Below are 22,665 nucleotides of genomic sequence, written 5' to 3' on the forward strand. Positions count from 1 at the left end.
CGATGAACAGGTCTTGTTAGAAGTCACTGCGATCACTGGATTTTCCCATCAAGGGGTACGTTCACATATAGCGGAAATTCTGCAGCTTTTCAGCAGTGGAAAAACTAAATCCAAATATGACTGTCATGGGTTAACTGAACGGGTGAGATCTGTTGTGCATATGAATCAAAATCCGCACAAATGGTACGGTTTTGGTGTGGATTTTCCACTATGTAAACCTACCCTAATGTGGATTTACATTAAAACTGATCCATGGGAAAACTTGTCATGGGATCATGGTTCTAGTTTCCAGAGGGAAGACCCCAATCTTGAGCGGGATCCATCTGACAAGGTGATGTTTTAACGCTGCTCAGTGATGCAATTTTTTTATTCCTTTGCCCCTAGACTATTTTCGGTTTTTCTTAGACACAGTGGCGCTGGAATTGGTTATCTGCTGTTCTAGCCCATTCATGCTAAGGAATGGCGAACTGTGCGTTTCGACCGGTTAGTTGCTGCCCCTGATTGTGCAGCGCCTGTTGGTCAGAATGATTCCTGATATCCTCTTCTGCTGCCTTTCGGCGATGAGATATTTCCATTCACAGGTCCCTTTTCTGTGGATGACTTTCCTCAGTTGCGCCATTCTCTGTTTACTCTCTGCACTGTTACATGAGAAAACCCCACGCGGTTGGCAGTGACATCCTGGCCCCGGCTAGTCCAGCACTGATGACCTGGCCTCGTTGGAAGTCGCTCTGATCCTGGCCCCGGCTAGTCCAGCACTGATGACCTGGCCTCGTTGGAAGTCGCTCTGATCGCTGGATTTTCCCATCTAATGTGGATTCACACTGAAACTGATCCACGGAAAACTAGTCATGTGATTTAATGCTGCACTTCCGGATAGTTCCACACGGGCGATCATGATTTTGCTGCGAGAGAGTTGTGTCAAAATCGAGTCTTTTTTTTAACCACGATTTTAGAGTGGCAGCGCTGCTGCTTCTCCCTAAAACATCGCTGCTGCTCGTGATTTTACTCACGCGTTTTTGCCCCTCGCTTTTTTTTTTTTAGCAGGAAAGTCAATAGGATTTTCTAATGTTAAAATCGCAACACACGTTTGTGTGTTGTGATGCAATAAAAAGGAGGCTCCCATAGAGAAACATGGGAGATGAAAAAAACGCACATCGCAGAAAGATAGAGCATGACGCAATATTTTATTCTCTCAACACCACATGAGTGAAAACATCACAGATGGGAAGGAAACCATTGAAAATCATTGGTTTCATAAATCTGCATTTTCACTCACTCTCGCATTGCACAATTTTCTCACTTGTGGGAAACCACCCTCACGACTTTGATTTCCATACAGGGATCACGAATGGCCGGGACTGTAATAAAGAGGTTATTCAGTCTATTCCTCTCATATGTAGAAGATACAAATCCGTCCGCTGATCCCAGCAGCGCTTCTCATTTTTGTGCTGTAATGCAGCGGCCTCTCATCTGGTTTTCAGTCGGTTTCTCATTGACTTCACTGGTAAAAAAAATGTCCCCAAACCTAAATAAGTGTGAACTGAGACTAATGAGCTGGAGAACATTAATGGCCAAGCAGGAAGCAAAGGCTGCCCGTATGGCAATGATGAGTAGGGGTCACCTTATAACAATGGAGGTGCTAACGGCTGAGGAACTGAGCGTGGCGCCCCTCACAAGAGGAATAAAAGTCTGAAAAATATGGCACTGACCCTGAACTCTTCCCCCAACAGTTCCAGAGGTCATGCACCATAATGGGTCCGAGTCAGACAGAGTTCCTCTCCATCACCGGGGTCTTCATTGTAAAAATTTCAAGACCGTTTCTTCAGTGGGAAATTTCACTATGTCCAGCGACCTCTCCATGCGGGCAGCGGCGTCACTGGGCACTGATTTAAGGTGGCTTCATAGATTGCAACTTGCATTTATTACACTGACTGGCCCCTTTATTAGAGCCCCTGGCCCTTTGCGCAATTTGAGCTTTCCAGTCTAGAATTTAGTCGTCAACTAGAGTGCAGCATAAAGTCACGTGACAAGTTTTCCTGGATCAATTTTCTGTGTGAATTCACCAATTAGATGGAAATTTCCAGTCACCTGAACGACTTCCGATGAGGCCTGGTCATCAGTGCAAGACTAGCCGGGCACAGGATTTGTGAACCACGTGAGGTTTTCTTGTGTAACTGTGGAGAGTAGAGCAAGAATGGTGTGATCGAGAAAAAAACACCCAGCGAGCGGGGATCCTGTGGACTTGTTTGCAAAAAGGGGTCAGAGGAGGATGTCGGGAATTTTTCTCTCCAACAGGTGCTGCACAGTCAAGAGCAGCCGAATACAGTTCTGGTGCGTTCCGGGGCACGTTAGATGGAGCGCAACCTGCCGCTCCTCAGCACAGATGTCTAGAACCACAAACCAGTTCCAGTTTCAGCGCCATTGTGTCTAAGAAAAACAGGAAGGCGAAACTCCAGCGGGCCAAAGGGTGCAATAATTGTATTACTGAGCAGCGGAAAAACATCTCCTAGTCAGATGGATCCAGATTTCTGCTGCACTGTGCTGATGGGAGGTCAGAATTTTGCACAAGCAGCATGAATTGATGACTCCTTCCTGTCAGGCTGTGGAGGTTCAGTAATGGTGTGGGGAAGGTTTTCTTGGTGCACCTCAGCTCCTTTGATACCTATGGATGGACAGTGCTAACTGCTGCAGTTCTGAAGGCCAAAAGAAGGCGGACCAACGCGTTTTTAGATGAGGGGGGGGGTATAATAAAGTCCCCATTCAGTGTATATCGCCAATTATTTTTCTGGTCTGTACCATGCAGCCCTTGTGTAGATTTGTTCATCCTGAACTTCCTGATTCATTCCAAACTCAGTGTGGCATATAACTAAAAGTGCAGAATGATGATATTCGGGCTCTGTAGAAATCTGTGTGAGCACCTCCATGGGTGATGTAATGCGCAGTTATCACCAATGTACACGACTCCGGTCATTCAATAACAGTTGAACGTCATATGAGAGAGAATTTTTCAAAAAGTGTAAGTAAAATTGTCACCAAACGTCATCTCCAGAAAATGGGGACTGTAGGAGAGTAGGGCCGCTATGTCACCACACAGGACTGATGCAGAGGGGGGCGCCCTGGAGGTGCACTGGCTGAGCAGAGCACTGTGCGTTCCTGCACCTCGCACCCCCATGGGATTACCTCCTGTCTAATCCCTGAGTGGTGACCAGGCACGTCAGGAGTAATTTACACGCCGCGTGTCACTTATGTGTCGCTTTAAAGCTTTTAATTGCATGCTGTCTTTTGTGAAGCGCTCTGCTAATTTCCGTTGCCTTCCACTGTCTTTGGCGCTCTCTGGTGTGGCCATATTGGCGCTGAGAACTCCTCCTGTGACTCCAGTACTAAATAGCTGCTGTAACCTCGTCCCGTCTCCTCAGCGCTTCTGATTTGAGCCGCATTGCGAGGAGCGATGATTGGAAAGGTTGATGTGATGAAGACGACAGGTGACCACTTCTCCAATTATGGAGCGTTTTACCCCAACAGAGATATAAATAATGCATAAACCTACAATGCGCGGCCTTCGTAGCGACAATGTACAAGAGGAGATGACAGATCACTATCCTTAAAGGAGAACGCCTTAAATTCATCTATTACTGCTGACAACCAGGCTGTACATCATGTGTGAGAGGTAGTCACAGCCCCGCCCACTAGTGATGACATCACTTTTATAATTACATGAGATCCGCACACCTTATACCATATTAACATAATCTATTACTGCTGACAACCAGTCTATCATGTCTGAGCGGTAGTCACAGACCCGCCCCCTGTTACTGATGTTGGCTGTTGCTATGTTTGCAGACACAATTCCTTGTTTGTAGTAGATGTCAGGCTGAGGGTAGATCCGGTGTCTGTATAATATACTTCTCTGAGCGGGGTGGAGGGATATTTTCCAGGGTGTTTTTATGTCCGGATAAGTTTGTGAACCTCCATGAAAAAAGTTGCATTGTTGTCTCAGTCTGGCATTACCCGGGGGTCCGATATTTCTTGAGACCCTCATATAGCTTTGAATGTGATTGGGTCAATATCTGCGTCAGGTGAAAGGGCCCTTTTTTCTTTTATACGGGCTCCTAGATAATGAAGAATGAAGTGACTGAGATGATGTGAAGCTCTGCTACTTCCACATTTCCTTGGTTAATTTCTTTTTGTGTTTTCTTGCCAGGCTCCCACTTTGCGCCATGCAACCTCAGGACCCGCTGCTACTTTCCTGCATCCTACTAAGTTTTTACTACACCATTGCAAAGGATATTGCTCCACCACCGCCCCGCGTGCAGCTCTCCTTCCGAGGTAAGACCGCAACGACTTCAGCACTGCGGAGGTTAATCCTCCATTTGTTATGATCATTTCTCAGCCACTCTGCGGGAGTTGTTCCGGGAGGAACGAGGGGAGAGGGGCGATTATAGGAGGGAGGGTCAGCGCAATCAATGCAGGTTATGAAATCAGGAGAGAGACCTGTCTGTCAAGTAGCGTGCGGCTCAGCGTTAACACCTTGTGTGCCAGGTTAGGAGCCTTTTCTAATCTGTGGGCATGATGCATGTAACAGAAAATCAGGTAGGTTTGTAGATTGGCGCTGATTTTGTGGAGAATGCAGTTAAAGTGCTACTAGCCCTCGCAGTCTGGCGCCCGGATTGGCGCCGCGGCGTTATAAGGAGCTGTTCACATACGGCAGATTGGTTGCAGAAATTTCTGTCTTCAAATCTGTTCCATACATCTAAATGCAGTTGAATGTACAGAGAGCGCGGGTTTTATGTCCTGTACCAAGAAATCCAATATTGTAGTGCATCGCTCTGGTTACCAGTGTTTTGCATCATGATTGGCGCTTAATTACCGCAGAATATCCCGATCTATGCCACTTCTCTCAGTACATCAGCGGACAAGCAGCAACTCGTGCTGGAACCGCGTCGGGTGGGAAGCTTTCTCATATTAAGGACTCGACGCGTCTTTATGGTAAAATAATTCTAAAATATACCAACAAGCTCGAATGGCGCACAAGACGCAACAGCAGTCGCCCCCACCCCCTAGCGTGTGCGGCGCCTTCTACAGTTGTCCGTCCCCGTGACTCATCTCGCTCCTCGTTCATACGTTATAATTACTCCTTTGGCACTGTCTCTGCTTCACGTTTCTTCTGTCTGCTTTTTCCCACCTCCCATTGTATGAATGGGGCCCTTTTATTATGAATTGGGGTCCCCTGCCTGTCTCCCTCCTTGTTACCCCCTGTATTCCTCCTCTTCCAGTATGCTCTCCCCCTCCCTCTCCTGTAGGGGGTCCCCTGACAGCCGCCGTACAAGCAGGTATAATTATCTGCCAATCTCGGGGCTTTCTCTCTCCCTCCTTGCGGCTCACCAGCCTCCCCAACCTGGTATTAGGCAAATGACGTCCCCCCTCCTTCCCTCTCCCCGCGCCGTCTCTTCCCAGCGCTTTTCCACATTTGCATCTGCAGCATTCAGGTAACAGACTTGGATTCCTGCGAAGTCGTCCTATCTCCCAGTTGGAGGCAATTACTGGAATCTACACATTGGAACAGTCATTATTGGTTTTGTCGTCGCGGTTCGCAGTGTAATATACCAGCTTGTTAATGAAGCTTTTGCATTATGCATGTATACTACCTGGACGCCCCGTATACTGCTGTGTATAAATGTATATTCTGGCCAACGTTCACCGCACACACACAAACCGTGCTCCACCCCAGAAATGTTTCTGTTCACTTGGTTCCTTTCCAAAATTCCTTTTAGTTCTCCATCTCTGAAGGACAACTTGATTCCAGAGCCTCCTTCTTCCCGCTGCCTGTACTCACCATCACCCCCTTAATCGTGCCGCGGTTTTCTCCTTCCTGCGCTTTACCTATTCCCCACCCCCTTTCCCTCCCCATAAAATGAGCCCTGGCGGCCTGTTACTCCTGGAGGGGACTGTACATGTGTTAGATCCACAGGTAACATCCCCAACATGTTCTGTGCGCACATATGGCGTGATACCTCTAATCCACGTGTGCATATATGGCGCAGGGTGTGATATTCCTATGGGTATCCCAGGCATGTGGCTGAATATTGAGAGTTAATTCTATACATATGCTGTAATATCCCTTTAGGAAATGCTGCACATATGTCGTCATGTTCCTCGAAGTAACCTTCCACATGTGCCGCGATACTACTCCAGGATACTTCTGCTAATACTCTGCATGTGGTGTCGCTCCTGCTGCCTCCTGAGGAGTGGGCTTAGCGGAAAGCTTCACATATGCTGCAGTAATAGGATGCATATGTACAATATCCCTATAGAAAGTCCGTGCCGTGTAAAAACCGCCGCTGCGAGGTCTGTAAGAGCATCTGAGTCCTCGGAAAGCTTTCCAAGTTGTGGGTTTGGAGTTGGCTTATTTCTACCGCCCCTCCTGTATTCACTGCACATTGGGCCCCTCTTGTCCCTAAATGTCACAGCTTATTCACATGGGCATATGCATATTTCAGTCCGCGAAATACACAGCGTTTTTACCGTAGGTGTATAATCCGTATTTAGTTTATACGCGTTTTGTCTCGCACGCATATTCACTGCATTTTGTTTGGGGTTTTTTTTCGACACGCAACATAGCCCAATTAATTTCACATGTTTTTTTTGACCACTGTTTCCTGGCAACATGCATAAAAACGCGGTGAATCTGCATGCAACTGGGACTTTGTACGGGAAAAGAACCCATTCATTTACAGGGGTTAATTCATACAAGCGATGTGTCTCTGTGAAAAAGCGCCTCTTGTGCCAGTTTTGTGTTCTTTTTCCTGCCATTATTTTCTATGAGAACGTAAATCAAATGAAATGCGATTTGCGTGCGAGGCGCTTTTAACGCATATTACTATGGAGACCACCTTAAAAAAACGGAACTGCAAAGCATTCACAAACAAATAGAACTCCCACGTAAAAATCTCAAAAATGTATCGCAGTTGCTTGGAGAACAGTCAGTTTTTCACTCACCAAAATCGCACTTGCTCGTGTGAATACGGCCAAACTCCTATATGGGCTGCACTCTTCTTTTATGCTTTTTAAAGCTTTCCCTCGTAGCTTTACTGTCCCACGTAGCGACCTGATGATTGTTATTGCGCATAAAGGATGCTCTTTAGTACGGCCCCATTGTTGAGAGAAAAGTTCAATGAAATCCATTCATGGAGTCTGATTTATCCGCCAGGTGACCGGCTGTTTGCCTGGGCCAGGTGACCGGGGTCACTGGGCTCAGGTACTTCCTACCCCAGGATTTCAGTTGCCAGTGCTACTTATCCCGGGTTGGAGCTACTGGCTGGAAAGCCTATAAAATGGTATTTCTCGTCCGCGTGTCTTCAGTGGGACGACAAGCTGCATTCTTGCTAAAATGAACTTGATTAACTTGGCAAGCCTCAGTCTCTTATCTCTGGCGGTAGCAGCAGCCGGCTCACTTGGGCTGATGATCGCGCTTCAGCTCTTCTCATAAATTCGGGTGCAGCGCTCGCTTTTTCCCTCTGAGCAGCAGTTTTCTGGAGATCTGATTGCCGCCCGTGTCCCGCCAGCACTCAGTCGTGCGGCTGTGATCACCTCTCTCCGAGCAGCACGCGTGTCCTCCAACATGGAGGCCTGTCAAAAGTACAAGGTTAGCGACATTAAACGTCCCCAACTCAGAGGCCTCTGGAGGGCGTTTTGCTGCTTCAAATGAGACAAAATTGGGAAAACGGCCACTTGAGACGATGCACTCGCCATTTATGGAAAAAAAACTAGACGATAGGTGGCGCTTTTGTGGACCAGGTCTACCGTGACCGGCCTGCATCCGTGTCAGATCTGAAGGAATCGGAGAAAGCGTTGTTGAAAACCAAGGGGACGTATTGAACATTTGTAGCGTGATTTGCATAGCTGCAGCGCCCTTATTTGTGAATTCTTACTAAGAATCCAAATTAATTTATCCGAATTTCATCTGCCCTGGAGCAGCAGAGCGCCCTCCAGAGGCCTCTAATATAGGGAAGTTACATTTTGCTAACCCTGTATTAATCAGTGGGGAACCTACTGCTGAAGGCCCTGCTGATCGCTAGAAGGAGGCGAATTCAAGCGCTGTGCCCCTCAGCTGCGGTTTTTGGCTCTTTCCAGCAGCTGAAGATGGCCGCTTAGTGGTGTATAGCGCTTTATATTGACTTCTGGGCTGCCATCTTTAGCTGCCAGAAGGAGTTGAAAAGCAACGAAGACAGCCGAGAGGGCACAGCGCTTGGGTGAGCACTGCAGCCCCCTCGTTCTAGTGAGGGTCTTGGCAACCGGACCCCCACTGATGAACACTTTTGCCATTGGTCTGATATTTTAAGTTAGTTGCAGCTACTCTTAAGAGACCTATAAAGAATACATTCTAAGCATAACCTTTCTTGTAGGACTGGCCAGTGTGCCATACATGCCGTTAGGCCTTATTCAGACAGTCGGATTTTATGTCGGGACGTTCCCCGTGTATTACACAGACCGTGCACTGACCCATTAAAGCCTATGAGACTATTTACATGGGTGCATTCTCACACAGACTGATGGCCCATGTGAAAAAAAACCTGCAGCATGTCCTATTCTGGTCTATATTGCGGACAAGAATAGGACATGCAACGTGCACAGTCCCCTTCTGGTCGGATGGCACATGGACAGTTGCCCGCTTTCCAACTAATGCGACAGCTCACATGCAATCTGACTGAGGCCTTACTGGTTATTTCCTGCTTTTGGGCCACACACATAGCAGTCACGGGCTGGTCTGTCACCATCGGTGGGGTGCAGCTGGCCCCCGCTTCTTGCAGCGTTTTCCTGCCCTGCTCTGCCAATGGCACCATGCGAGCTGCCATCAGGTAACACTCCCAGCGCGGGTTTATTGACTATAAACACTGTAATGTCATTTACATGTTAATTATCTCCAGAGCATTACAAGACCATAATTAGAAGCTAATTGACAGAGACAGGATGGTAATGGGTTTTCCTGGCACACTGATTTCCTATGGGTACCAGCGAGATGAGGAGCGTGCTGCCCCCCAGCGCTTGTTAACCAGTTCACGTCAAGAGCTGCGTTACCCGTTAACCCTCTGGTATCAGTGCAATTCGGACGACTTGGTGGATTTACGAGTACATATTATAACTAATAATTATGGTGAGATGGACGGATGCCCTCCCCCAATCTGACAGCTGCTACAGTATTCTAGGGAAGAAACTTGTGTATTTGGAATTATTGACGTTGGGATAAATGTGATCCCACCTCTAGGATGATTGTCCTCTCCTCGTGATGTAGGCGACTGCGGACTAAGAAACACATTTGCTAAATATCACAGACAAGCGAACCAATGGCGGCCAAATATTTAGCACCGTAGACCACTGCCATTAATGACCGCTGGTTCCCGTCGGAGTCTGTTATCCCATTTAGTTGTTAATGGAGGATGAGGCAATAGAATAGGCGAGGAATCCTGGGATTCTATTCTGCAGCATTAATACAGATCTATATTAGGAGAGGGACGAGGACATCCTGTTTATTGCCGGACGGGACGGGATCTGCCTCTCCGGTAAAAAATGTGTCATAAATCACACATAGCTGCCGTCCGGTGCTTAAAGCACCTCTCCCCTAGTTCTGGGCACCTGGAAGAGGTCAGAGGTCACAATTTGGCTTTATCTGACGTCCATCATTCTCCTTAATCCCCGTTCACTGGACCTTGGATGTGACGGCTGCCAATCAAGCCCTCAGCATTGTGTTAGATCAAAGGACAAGCTGTCAGGAAGGGTTAAGTGAGTGGGTGTCGCCCATCTGTCAGCCTCTGTCACCCACATTGTGCCCGGGCGGCAGAGTAGGTGGGACACTGGTGTGTGTTAGTGAATGACCCCCTCGCAAGAGGCCTTGGGGTCAGAAGTGATGAAGTGGTAGGTAATCTTCTTTAGAATAAAATTAGCATATGACTCCGGCTCTGAGGGGACGAGGCTCTGATGTATTATCTGCCACTTCAATAACCCGAGGCCGCAGCACAAACATCCCCTATAGAACTTGAAAAGATGGCGAAAGACACAAAGAGAAATGCAAAGCGAGGGAATTAATAATGTGTTGTACTGCCAGCGCTCCGTGCCGCTCTTCGCCCAGCTCTGACTAACCGCTACATGCAGAATAATCCCCTTAGAGGCTGAAGGTATATAAGGTATACACTGAACAATCCCTTTATTAGAGACCCCCATCTAGTAGTGTGTTGGACCTCTTCCCTTTTGGCCTTCAGAAATGCAGTAATTCGCCCTGGCGTTTATCCACGGGTATCGGAGGAGTCGGGTGTGCCCAAAACACCTTCCACACACCATTACTCCACAAGCTTAACGGAAAGGGGTCATTGATTCATGCTGCTTGCACCTAATTCTGACTTCCCAGCAGCACGGTTCAACAGATATCTGACCAGGTGATGTTTCTTCACTGCTCAATAATACAGTTTTTGTGCTCTTTCAGGCTACAAAACATCTCTCATGTGAAAGAACCCATTAGAAACCACGGGCCTCACATACATGCGTCTTGTAGCGATGATTTACTAGCCCGTGTGAAAGAGGCCTTATAGCCCATCCGTGTTAAGAAACAATACGTTGTGTGTTTGGATACATTAGTTGCAGCACCAGCGTTGTATTCGGCTGCTCCTAACTGTGCACACCTGTTAGAACAATTCCTGACATCCTCCTCTGACCCCTTTCATCGATGACTTGTTTCCGTCCACAAGATCCTCTTCCGCTGAACTTTGTTACTCGATTACGCCACTTCCGGTATATTATTCACACCATTGCACAAGGAAATGCCACGTGGTTGGTATTGAAATCCCGGCCCGGCTAGTTTGGCACCGATGACCCAGCCTCGTTGGAAGTCTCTCGGGTCGCTGGATTTTGCCATCTGATGGGATTCACACTGAAACTGATCTACAGAAAACTGCACTCCGGGGTCAGGGGGATAATTTCTATATAAGGAAGCTCCAATCGTGAGAGGGTCGGTGGCTCTAATAAAGGGGTCATTATTCTATATACTGTTCATGTCATGCTGAGGCTCCAGGATTTGTTGACTGGTTCCTCTGTTGCCCCCATAGGGTTTGTTTCCTGGTTGCAGCGGTGACCCCACAGATATCGCAGTTTCTGAGTTGTAATCATGACCCCCAGAAGTGTCGTTATCCTGAAGAGTCCCATTCAGCTAATGGTGTGTCGCGTGTGTGCTGTATGTATGGCGCCTACAGTAAGCGCGGTGTAACATGATGACGCCTGATCACATTCATAGCCCCGTTGGATACTGATCCAGTAAGTGAAATGTCAGCTGGGCCCGGGCTCTTGTACACGGCGGTGGATAAATGATGATGTTTATCCAATGTTCCCGTCTAGGCCCAGACCCCTCTCCCGCTGTGTGAGGTCACATTGTTGGGCTGCGGAGTGTCGGCGAGGCGAGCGCGGCCCCCGACACGGTGACGCTGCTCCTCAGCGCTGGTAATTTGTGGCTGAGTCCAGTTATGACCGTGTCTTATAGGTATCAGATCCTGGAGGGGGAGGCGAGAGGATTCCTCAACAAGTCCTGTAATTCCTCTCGAAGGGAATACAGGAATATCCATGTAGAAAGCCAAGCTTACACTCTGGTTTCCAGTGCTTATGCTCTGGCGGATGAGCCCAAGGATTAGCCCCACCATGGTCCTTCACTGGGGCTAATCTGCTGGGATCCACAAGAAGACTAAGGCCTCATGCACACCGGATTTGATTTGCCTATATGCATGGGCGCCCGCAGAGCTGCTAAAAGCATGCTCATGGGATTTCTTTATTTTTTTTCCAAGCTTGCGGGTTGCGGTATGCTGTATTGTTCTGCTGATCCTGCAGGGACAGCTTCCATTGAAGTCGATGGAAGCCGTCCAGGCCGCAGCACACCCGCAGCGGTCACTGTCGCAGTGGTTGGTGACCGCCCCCGTGGACTGCAGTGGTGATCACTAGTGGTTGGTGACCGCCCCCGTGGACTGCAGTGGTGATCACTAGTGGTTGGTGTCCGCCCCCGTGGACTGCAGTGGTGATCACTAGTGGTTGGTGACCGCCCCCGTGGACTGCAGTGGTGATCACTAGTGGTTGGTGTCCGCCCCCGTGGACTGCAGTGGTGATCACTAGTGGTTGGTGATCGCCCCCGTGGACTGCAGTGGTGATCACTAGTGGTTGGTGTCCGCCCCCGTGGACTGCAGTGGTGATCACTAGTGGTTGGTGATCGCCCCCGTGGACTGCAGTGGTGATCACTAGTGGTTGGTGTCCACCCCCGTGGACTGCAGTGGTGATCACTCGTGGTTGGTGACTGCCCCCGTGGACTGCAGTGGTGATCACTAGTGGTTGGTGTCCGCCCCCGTGGACTGCAGTGGTGATCACTAGTGGTTGGTGTCCACCCCCGTGGACTGCAGTGGTGATCACTAGTGGTTGGTGACTGCCCCCGTGGACTGCAGTGGTGATCACTAGTGGTTGGTGTCCACCCCCGTGGACTGCAGTGGTGATCACTAGTGGTTGGTGTCCACCCCCGTGGACTGCAGTGGTGATCACTAGTGGTTGGTGTCCGCCCCCGTGGACTGCAGTGGTGATCACTAGTGGTTGGTGATCACCCCCATGGACTGCAGTTGTGATCACTAGTAGTTGGTGTCTGCCCCGTGCGCTGCAGTGGTGATCACTAGTGGTTGGTGACCGCCCCCCGTGGGCTGCAGTGGTGATCACTAGTGGTTGGTGTCTGCCCCGTGGGCTGCAGTGGTGATCACTAGTGGTTGGTGACTGCCCCCGTGGACCTCAGTGGTGATCACTAGTGGTTGGTGACCGCCCCCATGGACTGCAGTGGTGATCACTAGTGGTTGGTGACCGCCCCCGTGGACTGCAGTGGTGATCACTAGTGGTTGGTGATCACCCCCATGGACTGCAGTGGTGATCACTAGTGGTTGGTGTCCGCCCCCGTGGGCTGCAGTGGTGATCACTAGTGGTTGGTGACCGCCCCCCGTGGGCTGCAGTGGTGATCACTAGTGGTTGGTGATCGCCCCCCGTGGGCTGCAGTGGTGATCACTAGTGGTTGGTGATCGCCCCCCGTGGGCTGCAGTGGTGATCACTAGTGGTTGGTGACCGCCCCCGTGGACTGCAGTGGTGATCACTAGTGGTTGGTGATCGCCCCCGTGGACTGCAGTGGTGATCACTAGTGGTTGGTATCCGCCCCCGTGGACTGCAGTGGTGATCACTAGTGGTTGGTGATCACCCCCATGGACTGCAGTGGTGATCACTAGTGGTTGGTATCCGCCCCCGTGGACTGCAGTGGTGATCACTAGTGGTTGGTGATCACCCCCATGGACTGCAGTGGTGATCACTAGTGGTTGGTGTCCGCCCCCGTGGGCTGCAGTGGTGATCACTAGTGGTTGGTGTCCGCCCCCGTGGGCTGCAGTGGTGATCACTAGTGGTTGGTGACCGCCCCCCGTGGGCTGCAGTGGTGATCACTAGTGGTTGGTGACCGCCCCCCGTGGGCTGCAGTGGTGATCACTAGTGGTTGGTGATCGCCCCCCGTGGGCTGCAGTGGTGATCACTAGTGGTTGGTGATCGCCCCCCGTGGGCTGCAGTGGTGATCACTAGTGGTTGGTGATCGCCCCCGTGGGCTGCAGTGGTGATCACTAGTGGTTGGTGATCGCCCCCGTGGACTGCAGTGGTGATCACTAGTGGTTGGTATCCGCCCCCGTGGACTGCAGTGGTGATCACTAGTGGTTGGTGACCGCCCCCGTGGACTGCAGTGGTGATCATTTGTTGTGGGGGCATTGGGCTGCCATCCCCTCTATCTGTGCTGTCCGGTTGGCGTGCGGCCTTATTTTCTTTTTTTTTGCTCCATATCTCCTGTGTCTTCTCCTGAGCTGATTATCTGCCCTGAGAAGATTATTACCTGCCGGAGGTGTTTGTGAGCGCCAGGAAGCGCGAATGTGGTAATGTTCGTGTGCACGGAAGCGCAAGTGCGCTAATCTGTGCGTGAATGAGTGCGAAGTGGCTGCTGAAGGACGTGTGTGTGTGTGTGTGTGTGTGTGTGTGTGTGTGTGTGTACATTATATGTATTATACAGGGGTGTGTGTGTGTGTGTGTACATTATATGTATTATACAGGTGTGTGTGTGTGTGTGTGTACATTATATGTATTATACAGGTGTGTGTGTGTGTACATTATATGTATTATACAGGTGTGTGTGTACATTATATGTATTATACAGGTGAGTGTGTGTGTGTATACATTATTCATATTATACAGGTGTGTGTGTGTGTGTATACATTATTCATATTATACAGGTGTGTGTGTGTGTGTGTGTGTGTGTACATTATATGTATTATACAGGTGTGTGTGTGTGTGTACATTATATGTATTATACAGGTGTGTGTGTGTGTGTATACATTATTCATATTATACAGGTGTGTGTGTGTGTGTGTGTGTGTACATTATATGTATTATACAGGTGTGTGTGTGTGTGTACATTATATGTATTATACAGGTGTGTGTGTGTATACATTATTCATATTATACAGGTGTGTGTACATTATATGTATTATACAGGTGTGTGTACATTATATGTATTATACAGGTGTGTGTGTGTGTACATTATATGTATTATACAGGTGTGTGTGTGTACATTATATGTATTATACAGGTGTGTGTGTGTGTGTATATGTGTGTGTACATTATATGTATTATACAGGTGTGTGTGTGTGTACATTATATGTATTATACAGGTGTGTGTGTGTACATTATATGTATTATACAGGTGTGTGTGTACATTATATGTATTATACAGGTGTGTGTGTGTGTGTGTACATTATATGTATTATACAGGTGTGTGTGTGTGTACATTATATGTATTATACAGGTGTGTGTGTGTGTGTGTGTGTGTTTTTTATATATATGATATTACATACTACACACACACAGGACGGCTGTCAGCTAAATTTGCACTTTTCAGCGATTAATTATGGCAATAATCGCCCCTGGTAAAGGTACCTGGTAATGATAGAGTTAAAAACTACCACCCCCTGCAAACTAGTCTACCTGTAATTGGGCTCATTAGCATATTTTAACTCTTTCCTTTCAGCTAAGAAGGAAGACTGGAAGCCTTTTCGTTGCACCTCGTAGGAAAGCTATGTGTGTCCTTTACAGCACATTCTCTGCTGATAACAGAGAGCAGTAGCCACATGGTTTATTCAGTCTGGATAGCAGGAGGCCTCCGGTGGGTCATGGTTCTTCTGATGGACGTGTTCTCCTGTCCCGGACATGTCCGCTTGCCACACTTATTTCCTGTACTTCAGCAGTGAGGTGTGGAGGACGCCGCACTTCCTGCGGTACCGCCCGACCCACCAATCATCCAGGATTTCCTGTACCAGGGAGGAACCAACTGATCACCGTCCATGGAGGCAAAACTAATGTATACGCAGAGACCGAGCCGCTGTATCTGAGCCTATCATGTGTGATACTGTCTGCTGAGCCGCTGTATCTGAGCCTATCATGTGTGATACTGTCTGCTGAGCCGCTGTATCTGAGCCTATCATGTGTGATACTGCCTGCTCGCGTGCTGTATCTAATGCTATCATGTATGCCTCTGCGATGCACACAGTCCGGCTGTGGTATCGGGCCCGTGGCCCGTCCACAATTAACATTGCACACAGCTCGCAGATTCTGCGTCCTCGCCTAACGACGGTGCAGGGGGGCAAAAAATCTGTAGTGTGCATGTCCAATGGCAAGCCGCCGGGCCGTCCGCGGTATAGATGAAGAGGAGAAATGATAGGTACGAGCGGACGCCGTTGCTGTCAGGGCCCGATCCTGCTGCGGGCCCCTGCATGTGGAATCCAGCTCTGCCGGGTGTGAATGGCATCCGTGTAAGTACATTGATTCGCTCGCACTGGGGGTCTTTTATTGCGTATAATATGCACATTAAAAAGAAGCGGATCGGGTTTTATTTAACCCCTAGTTACATGTGCACTATGGGATCACCGGGGGGGTGAGGAGGAGAAGTACACATTTGTTTTATTGTTTTCACCTATTTTTGGTGTAATTTTATAAAGTTAATTTGTGACCAATCAGAGCACAGCTTTCATTTCCTATATGGTGTGTGTGTAGCAACCAATCACAGTTCAGTTTATTTCTGATGTAGTAACCAATCACAGCATAGTTTTCATTTCTTATCCTCTGGTAAAATGAAAGCTTGGCTGTGATTGGTTGCTAGGGGCAACAGAGACCGTTTTGCTGAATGAGGCCCACCATTACTGTTGGACCTGCTGCCCCTACACCATCGGCCTTCTCCTCCCAGCGCCATAGTCTGCTGTTTATTGGATTAGTTCCTCTGGGATTTCCTATAGGGCGGACACGGATGTTGTGGGGAATGTCGCACTCCGGTCACAGTGAAGTGTCACCTTCCTCTCCCTTCGGTTACTGATCGGCCACCATTTACACGCTGCGGCGCTCGCTTCCATGCTGTGGGATCCCACCATCTGTAGTGACAAAGCCACAATCCTTCTCCCGAGCTCATAGTTTCCCTCCTGTGTGTGACCATAGAGTGTAAGCTCCTGTGGCTAATGATGTGTAAGCGGAGAGGATGGCGTCCAGCGAGCCCGTCCGTTTGATAGGAGCGTCCTGTGCCGGGATCGTCTCCCTGCGGACCGGACGCTGCTCAGATAAACCTTTTTATTATGCCTCTTTCTGACAGTGATGTCATGTGACCACAGGAGCGGTGCGGGTGCCTCCATCCTACCGCGGAAGACGAAACGCAAGACCCAACATGCCATCACCAAGGAGCCGGCACGCTCTGAGCGACACAAGATATTCTGCATCTTTTTCAGGATCTCTGCTTCCCGTGCGTGAATGGAAACCTTTTATACCCACAGGTTTATCTTGTGCACACAGCTGAGGGTTTGTTACAGTGTTATCCGTGTAAAGAATCCTCTTTTGAGTAGCACGAATGTGTCTCCTATCCTGCACTCCATGCCGATGGCTCTTACCTGCACTGATACATTGTTACAAGCCTTCAGCTGTGAGCAGGACGGGGTCAGGATGGGCTTCAAGCCTCTGAATGTTCCCATCTTTAGGATCTCTACTTGCTGTCAGTAAATGTGGAGAAGGTCTAACGGTCTAGCATGAGCCACTAACAACCACAGCAGAAACCCGTGACTAATGCCGCCTGCAGGCGGCCGGGACGGATCCCGCTGCGAGAATTCTCGCAGCGGGATGCGGACCTGTGCCCTTGCAGAGACCTGCGGCTGACCCGCTCCCGGCGTCTTCCATCTCTGTTATTTGCCGGCTGCTGGCGCAGAGCGGAGTCGGCCTATAACTACTGCGAGGCCTGCACAGAAATAGAACATGCCACGATTTGTTTTGACGTGGGCAAATCGAGGCTGTGTGCATAGGATTGCATTTTCTAATGCAATCCTATGGCAGTGGGCACAGACGGAAATCGCGACGCAGAATTTGCGCCTGTGTGCAGGGAGCATTATCAGTATGCAAATTTGTGGCTTAACTGCAGTTTTTAGACACAAAATCCGTGCGGAAAAAATGCGTGTCCAGCTCTGCCATACCAGAACGGTGAGCTCCTGCTTCTATAATACAAACTGAAGAAGGAGAGCAGGGAACAGCGCCTCTCATGGCCATGGCGAGTCTGGGGTACTGCTGGTCCACCCAGCCATGGACAGGAGAGGAGCAGAGAACATAATTTGAGCCTCCGCCGATCTCGTGTACGGAGAGCTTCTGTCGCATTGTTTCAGCCCAGAGCCCGCTCCCCTCGCCGCCCAGTGAGCGCTCCGCAGCGTCTTCTTTGTTTTGTTGTTTTGTTCTTTCTCACAATTGTTGTAACAACAGATGGAAAACTGATGACAAAGACACCATCCATTGTTACCCAGCGCTCCACTTACTGCAGCGCACACGAGAAGCAGGCGCTGCGCGCAGAAGGCGCCATTGTTCTCCATGTTATTAAAAAAAACCCTTGCATCAGGTGCGAGAGACTCGCTGGAATCCAGTGCGGCCCGTAACGCTGACTAAATACCCACGTGGTGTAATTCGCCCAACTCTGCGCCATTCTTCTATAGATCATCCATAATGTAGCAGCATGAGAATTTAGAGGAGAAACCGAACAAACTGAGTCGGACGGGGAGCGAAGCCGCGGAGGTACTGAAGGGTAAATCACCGGGCGAGTCCCGTCTTGTTGTGGGGTTGGTGCAGCGTGTCCCATAACAGATCAGAATCTGTGCTGCTCATGTGATACATTGTAACAAACCCTCAGCTGTTGGCATACATTCACACAGACGTTCTTATTACGGCCAGATTTTTTCCAGATGTAATACGGACGGCGTAAACCCGACTGATCTGCGTGGGGCGATTCAGACGTGCGGTTTTTATGTGTGTAATAAATGGCAGCATGTCCTATTTTTTTGGGTCCGTTTCACCAAATGCAAGGATCACGTAAAAATGCAGCACATCAGCTGTTGGTTGCGCAGTTTTACGCATGTTGGCAGGAGATGGGGGGGGGGGGGGTAGAGATCCCATTTTGGCCTTCTTGCATTATTTTTATTTTGTGCGCATGAAAAATAGGAAGCGCATGTAAGAAGAAACCCGCACCATGAGATCTGCAGACGCGGGTGTGGACGTGCCCCTGAAGCAGGACAGAATGTAAAAAATGAACGTGCCCTTTAGCTGACAGCAAGCATAGATCCTGAAGCTGGTGCAGAACTGAAACAAATTGCATAAGTACGTAGCGGCCGCTCAGCACTTGTATAATAGCCGCGGTCGGTGCTCCGTGTTGTGCGTTAACCCTTCCCACGCCTCCAACTCTTAGGTTTTGCTTGGTTTAAATGGGACCACGTGCAGCCATTATAGGAGTAATGTCAACCCGCAGCATTAGATTGTGAGCTCCTGGGAGCGATACATTGTGTGATCGGGAGATTAGATTGTGAGCTCCTGGGGTCATGGATGATGGGAGTGATACATAATGTGATAGGGAGATTAGATTGTGAGCTCTTTGGGTCATGGATGATGGGAGTGATACATTATGTGATAGGGAGATTAGATTGTGAGCTCTTTGGGTCATGGATGATGGGAGTGATACATTATGTGATAGGGAGATTAGATTGTGAGCTCCTGGGGTCATGGATGATGGGAGTGATACATTGTGTGTGGGACAAGCCTGTGAGCTCCTGGGACAGGTTATTCCTCCTTTTGGATGTATGGTTTGTGTCGGCCGCTTGGTCTTCTTTCTAGCTGTATTGGAGTCGAGCGTGTGTTGCGTGAGCCGCGCAGCCCCTTCACCTGCCCCCTCCCCCATGTAACGTAACCTGCCAGCGCACAATACTTCTGGGATGCCGGTATTATTCTTGGCCGCGCTGACGTAAGTGCGATCCGCTGTAACTTCTTGCTTCCTTCTGCTCCTTATTAAAAATCAAATCTCTTTATGAATCGCCCCATTTATTGTTCGTTTCCTTCTGAGCGCTGGCGGCTTCCCCAGACGTGAGACCCCCCTTCCTTCCCCTCCATGTTGTGACTGCCGTCGAGTCACGGCCAACCTAAGCCCACCTCACTGACCCTTCCTACGCTGGTCCGTGTCCAAGACCTTGTTACATAAGCCAGGTGCGGGCGGCGCGGTTCCCCTGAAGATGTGATTAATCGGCCAGCAAGCGGTCGGGTCTTTGTGATACTTATACGGATGATCATTTGCTGCACGGCGCCGCGGCGTAGAGAATCTGATCGCATGTGTGGTTCTTACGTGAAACTTCTGCTCCTTGGGATCATTAGTATGGCATTGGCAGACAGCCGCCCGTACGTATGGCGTGATTAGCGGGCATATGGATGTAATGTATGTGCACCATGCTAAATAACGGACATCCGGATAAAATCCGTTTTTGTACAGATCCTCCTGGCGCGGTCTGTTACCAGTACCCTGTGAGCACGGTGTGATTTGGGGGGCTGCGATGCGACGTTTCCCGTCTCCAGGTCTGCGGTTAGTATGTGTGTGTATGATTTGTACCAGGCCCGGGCTGCCATGAATGAGGCTTGTGTGCGCGGCGGCTGTGACCCCCCAGGGAGGTTAAGGAAACACTCTCGCTGCGTGTGGGTGGTCTCCTGTGCACAATGGGGACTTTGGTGAGGCAGGAGTGGGGTGTGTGCCCGGCTCCAGGTGTGCCCAGGCGGCCGCGCTATAATCCAGGCTATGGCGTGTCCCTTACATATGTCCAGCTCTACAGGGGTCACGCAGACCTTGATGTGTATGAGGTCACGGAGGCCCGGTGACCAGAGTTTAGGATACATGGAGCGCACAAACCTTAACTCCTTAGTGCCCTGGCAGGACTCGGAAGAGAAAGCTGACGCGTCTGTGTATACAGATCTATATAGGTATAGAACATTAGACGTATGTGCAGCACCTAGTACTTGGCGGGTTTATGTGGGTCCTATAGTACTTGGCGTGTGTATGGCTGTGGTCTGTAGTATTTGCCCATTGTGTGTGGGGTAGTACTGGCTAGGTATTTGTGCAGGATGTATAGTATTAGGCAGGTCTATGTGGGACCTGTAGTACTTGGATATGTATGGGACTTATAGTACGTGTCTGCTGTATGTGGGCTTGTGGTACTTGGTGTGTGTATGTCTAGGGGCTGTAGTGTATGTGCGGGACCTGTAGTACAGGGCGGGCAGGTGTGAGGGACCCATAGTACTTGAGTCTATATGGGACTTATAGAACTTGTCAGCTGTATGTGGGGCTGTGGTACTGGCCGGGTATATATGCATGCAGTACCTAGTACTGGGTTGATATATGTGCAGGACCTGTGGTATAAGGTGGGTGTATTTTGAGGGTCTGTAGTATTTGGTAAGTGTATATGAGGCCGGTAGTACTGTGTGGCTTTGATCGGCTGCAGCCAGCATAACATTGTTAAACTTCTCCGACACATTTCCTCGGCTGTGGTGTTGTGGGGGCATCCGGGAGGGCGAGGGTCAGCCGTAGCAGTCATGGTTCTACGTCAGACTGTATGTATATACATAGAAGTACAGGGGGGGACATGATCAGACTGGATTTATAAATACATGGGGGGGACATATCTGGCTTATTGAGTACTGATGATCTGCTGGGGTACTAATGGCAGACATGCCTGCACCCCCTGTACCAGTTGCTTATTTCCCCATCCGAGGCCCAGAATCTTCTCTCCTCTCCGATTCCTAATTAGTATCTCCTGTTCGGAGCTCTGTAATTACAGCCGGGGGTCAGCAGGCACAGACCCTCAGACTGGCACCCAGGGCGCCTCTTCTGCCATCCTCGCACAAATTTGTAATGTGTCACTTCTCCCAACATACCGAGGACTTCAGAGCGTCCTGCTAATGGGGCTGTGAGCGGTCACGTGGGCCGGCGGCCCTGCACATATGGGGACAGTTAGCAACAGCATAGATTTTGCATCCTAGAATTTGGCAAAAATGGCACAGACTACACAGTTGTCATGCCGTACCACTGCATGGCGGTTGTACATGTGCATTAGTTTCTGCCTCAGTAAATGCTAGTCTGTAATGTGTCGCATCCACAAGATGTCCCTGTGATGGGTTTTAAACCCTGTATGCATGTTGAGAATAAAAATGGCGCTAGTTTCTGACATATGGAGTGCGTTGCACATTTATGGTTCTCGCTGTGGCGCTTTCTTCTCTCTGCAGACATCCCTCAGTGTTCCTGCGTCCTGCTTGGTATGACCTCCGCTCTGACGGCTCCCCCGTATTTTCTCGGCCTCGTCCCCCTCATTTCAGACTGTTTGTCTCCTCCTGGAATTTGACCTGCTGTGTCGCCATTAACCCCTTGTCTGCCCCCTGCTCCTATCAGTTGTGCAGGGGTTAATAACCTCCCGTTCATGTTCTGGAGACCTTATCGCCTTCTCTACTCCCAAAATGCCTGAAATTCTACATGTGTTTCTTTAACTTTTGGGGGAGAAGTGAACAAAGAAATAACGAATTCCATAGTAAAGGCAAGGCGATGAGTGCCCATATGTGACGGCAGCGGACGCTGATCTATAAGGGAACGTCCGCACTGAGCGAATGTCTGCAGCTGATTCACAGCGCAAAATCTGCACGTTTGGTGAAAATTGTGATACAGATTTTTACGTAGATTTTTGGTGCAGAATTCACTCCCTGATTTGAAGAGCTGTAATCCACACGGCTAAACCGCTGCAGTTAATTGCTGCGTATTTAATGTCCATTTCCACGTGAAGTTCGGATGGATGCTGTGGATTTTTTTGCGTGGATGAAAATTCCACGGCAAATCCGCCCCATGTGAACATACCCTAAGAGTTGTCATAGCGTAACATGGTCCCATGGACATTCTGCGCTGTCCCCATCGTATCACGTTGGCGCTGGACGCAGTGACCCGTGTGCAGCTGGTAATCTACCTGGCAGCAGCTCAGACTAAAATGAAATGCTTCGTCTCCCGCTGAGGATCCCGCGTGCAGCTCATAAATCCGAGCGGTCAAAAATTGTGCCGTCTTATTATGGAGGTACTACCCTGGGAAGCTTTTATATAAGCTGTACCAATGCCATACTGCTCAGTAATGTATAGTAGACTGTGTGCCGATGACCGAGCCTCGAGTAACACTTCCCAGAATGCTAATCACAAGGGAAAAGTCTGTTCAATCTAGAAATGTTGGGAGA

The 22,665-nt window shown here is 49.4% G+C and overlaps 1 protein-coding gene across 4 annotated transcripts in view; it reads left to right on the plus strand.

The window, feature by feature from the left end:
• SEMA3F (semaphorin 3F) overlaps positions 1-22,665 on the plus strand; it is a 72,805-nt gene that overhangs the window by 21,314 nt on the left and 28,826 nt on the right. For all 4 annotated transcript variants that reach the window (XM_066596868.1, XM_066596869.1, XM_066596871.1 and 1 more), the window contains exon 2: positions 4,202-4,326. In XM_066596868.1, the coding sequence (XP_066452965.1) occupies positions 4,218-4,326 (109 nt within the window). In that variant the 5' untranslated portion in view covers positions 4,202-4,217. The remainder of the gene's footprint in view (positions 1-4,201; positions 4,327-22,665) is intronic.

This window comes from Eleutherodactylus coqui, chromosome 3 (assembly GCF_035609145.1).
Source record: "Eleutherodactylus coqui strain aEleCoq1 chromosome 3, aEleCoq1.hap1, whole genome shotgun sequence".
NCBI lineage: Eukaryota > Metazoa > Chordata > Amphibia > Anura > Eleutherodactylidae > Eleutherodactylus > Eleutherodactylus coqui.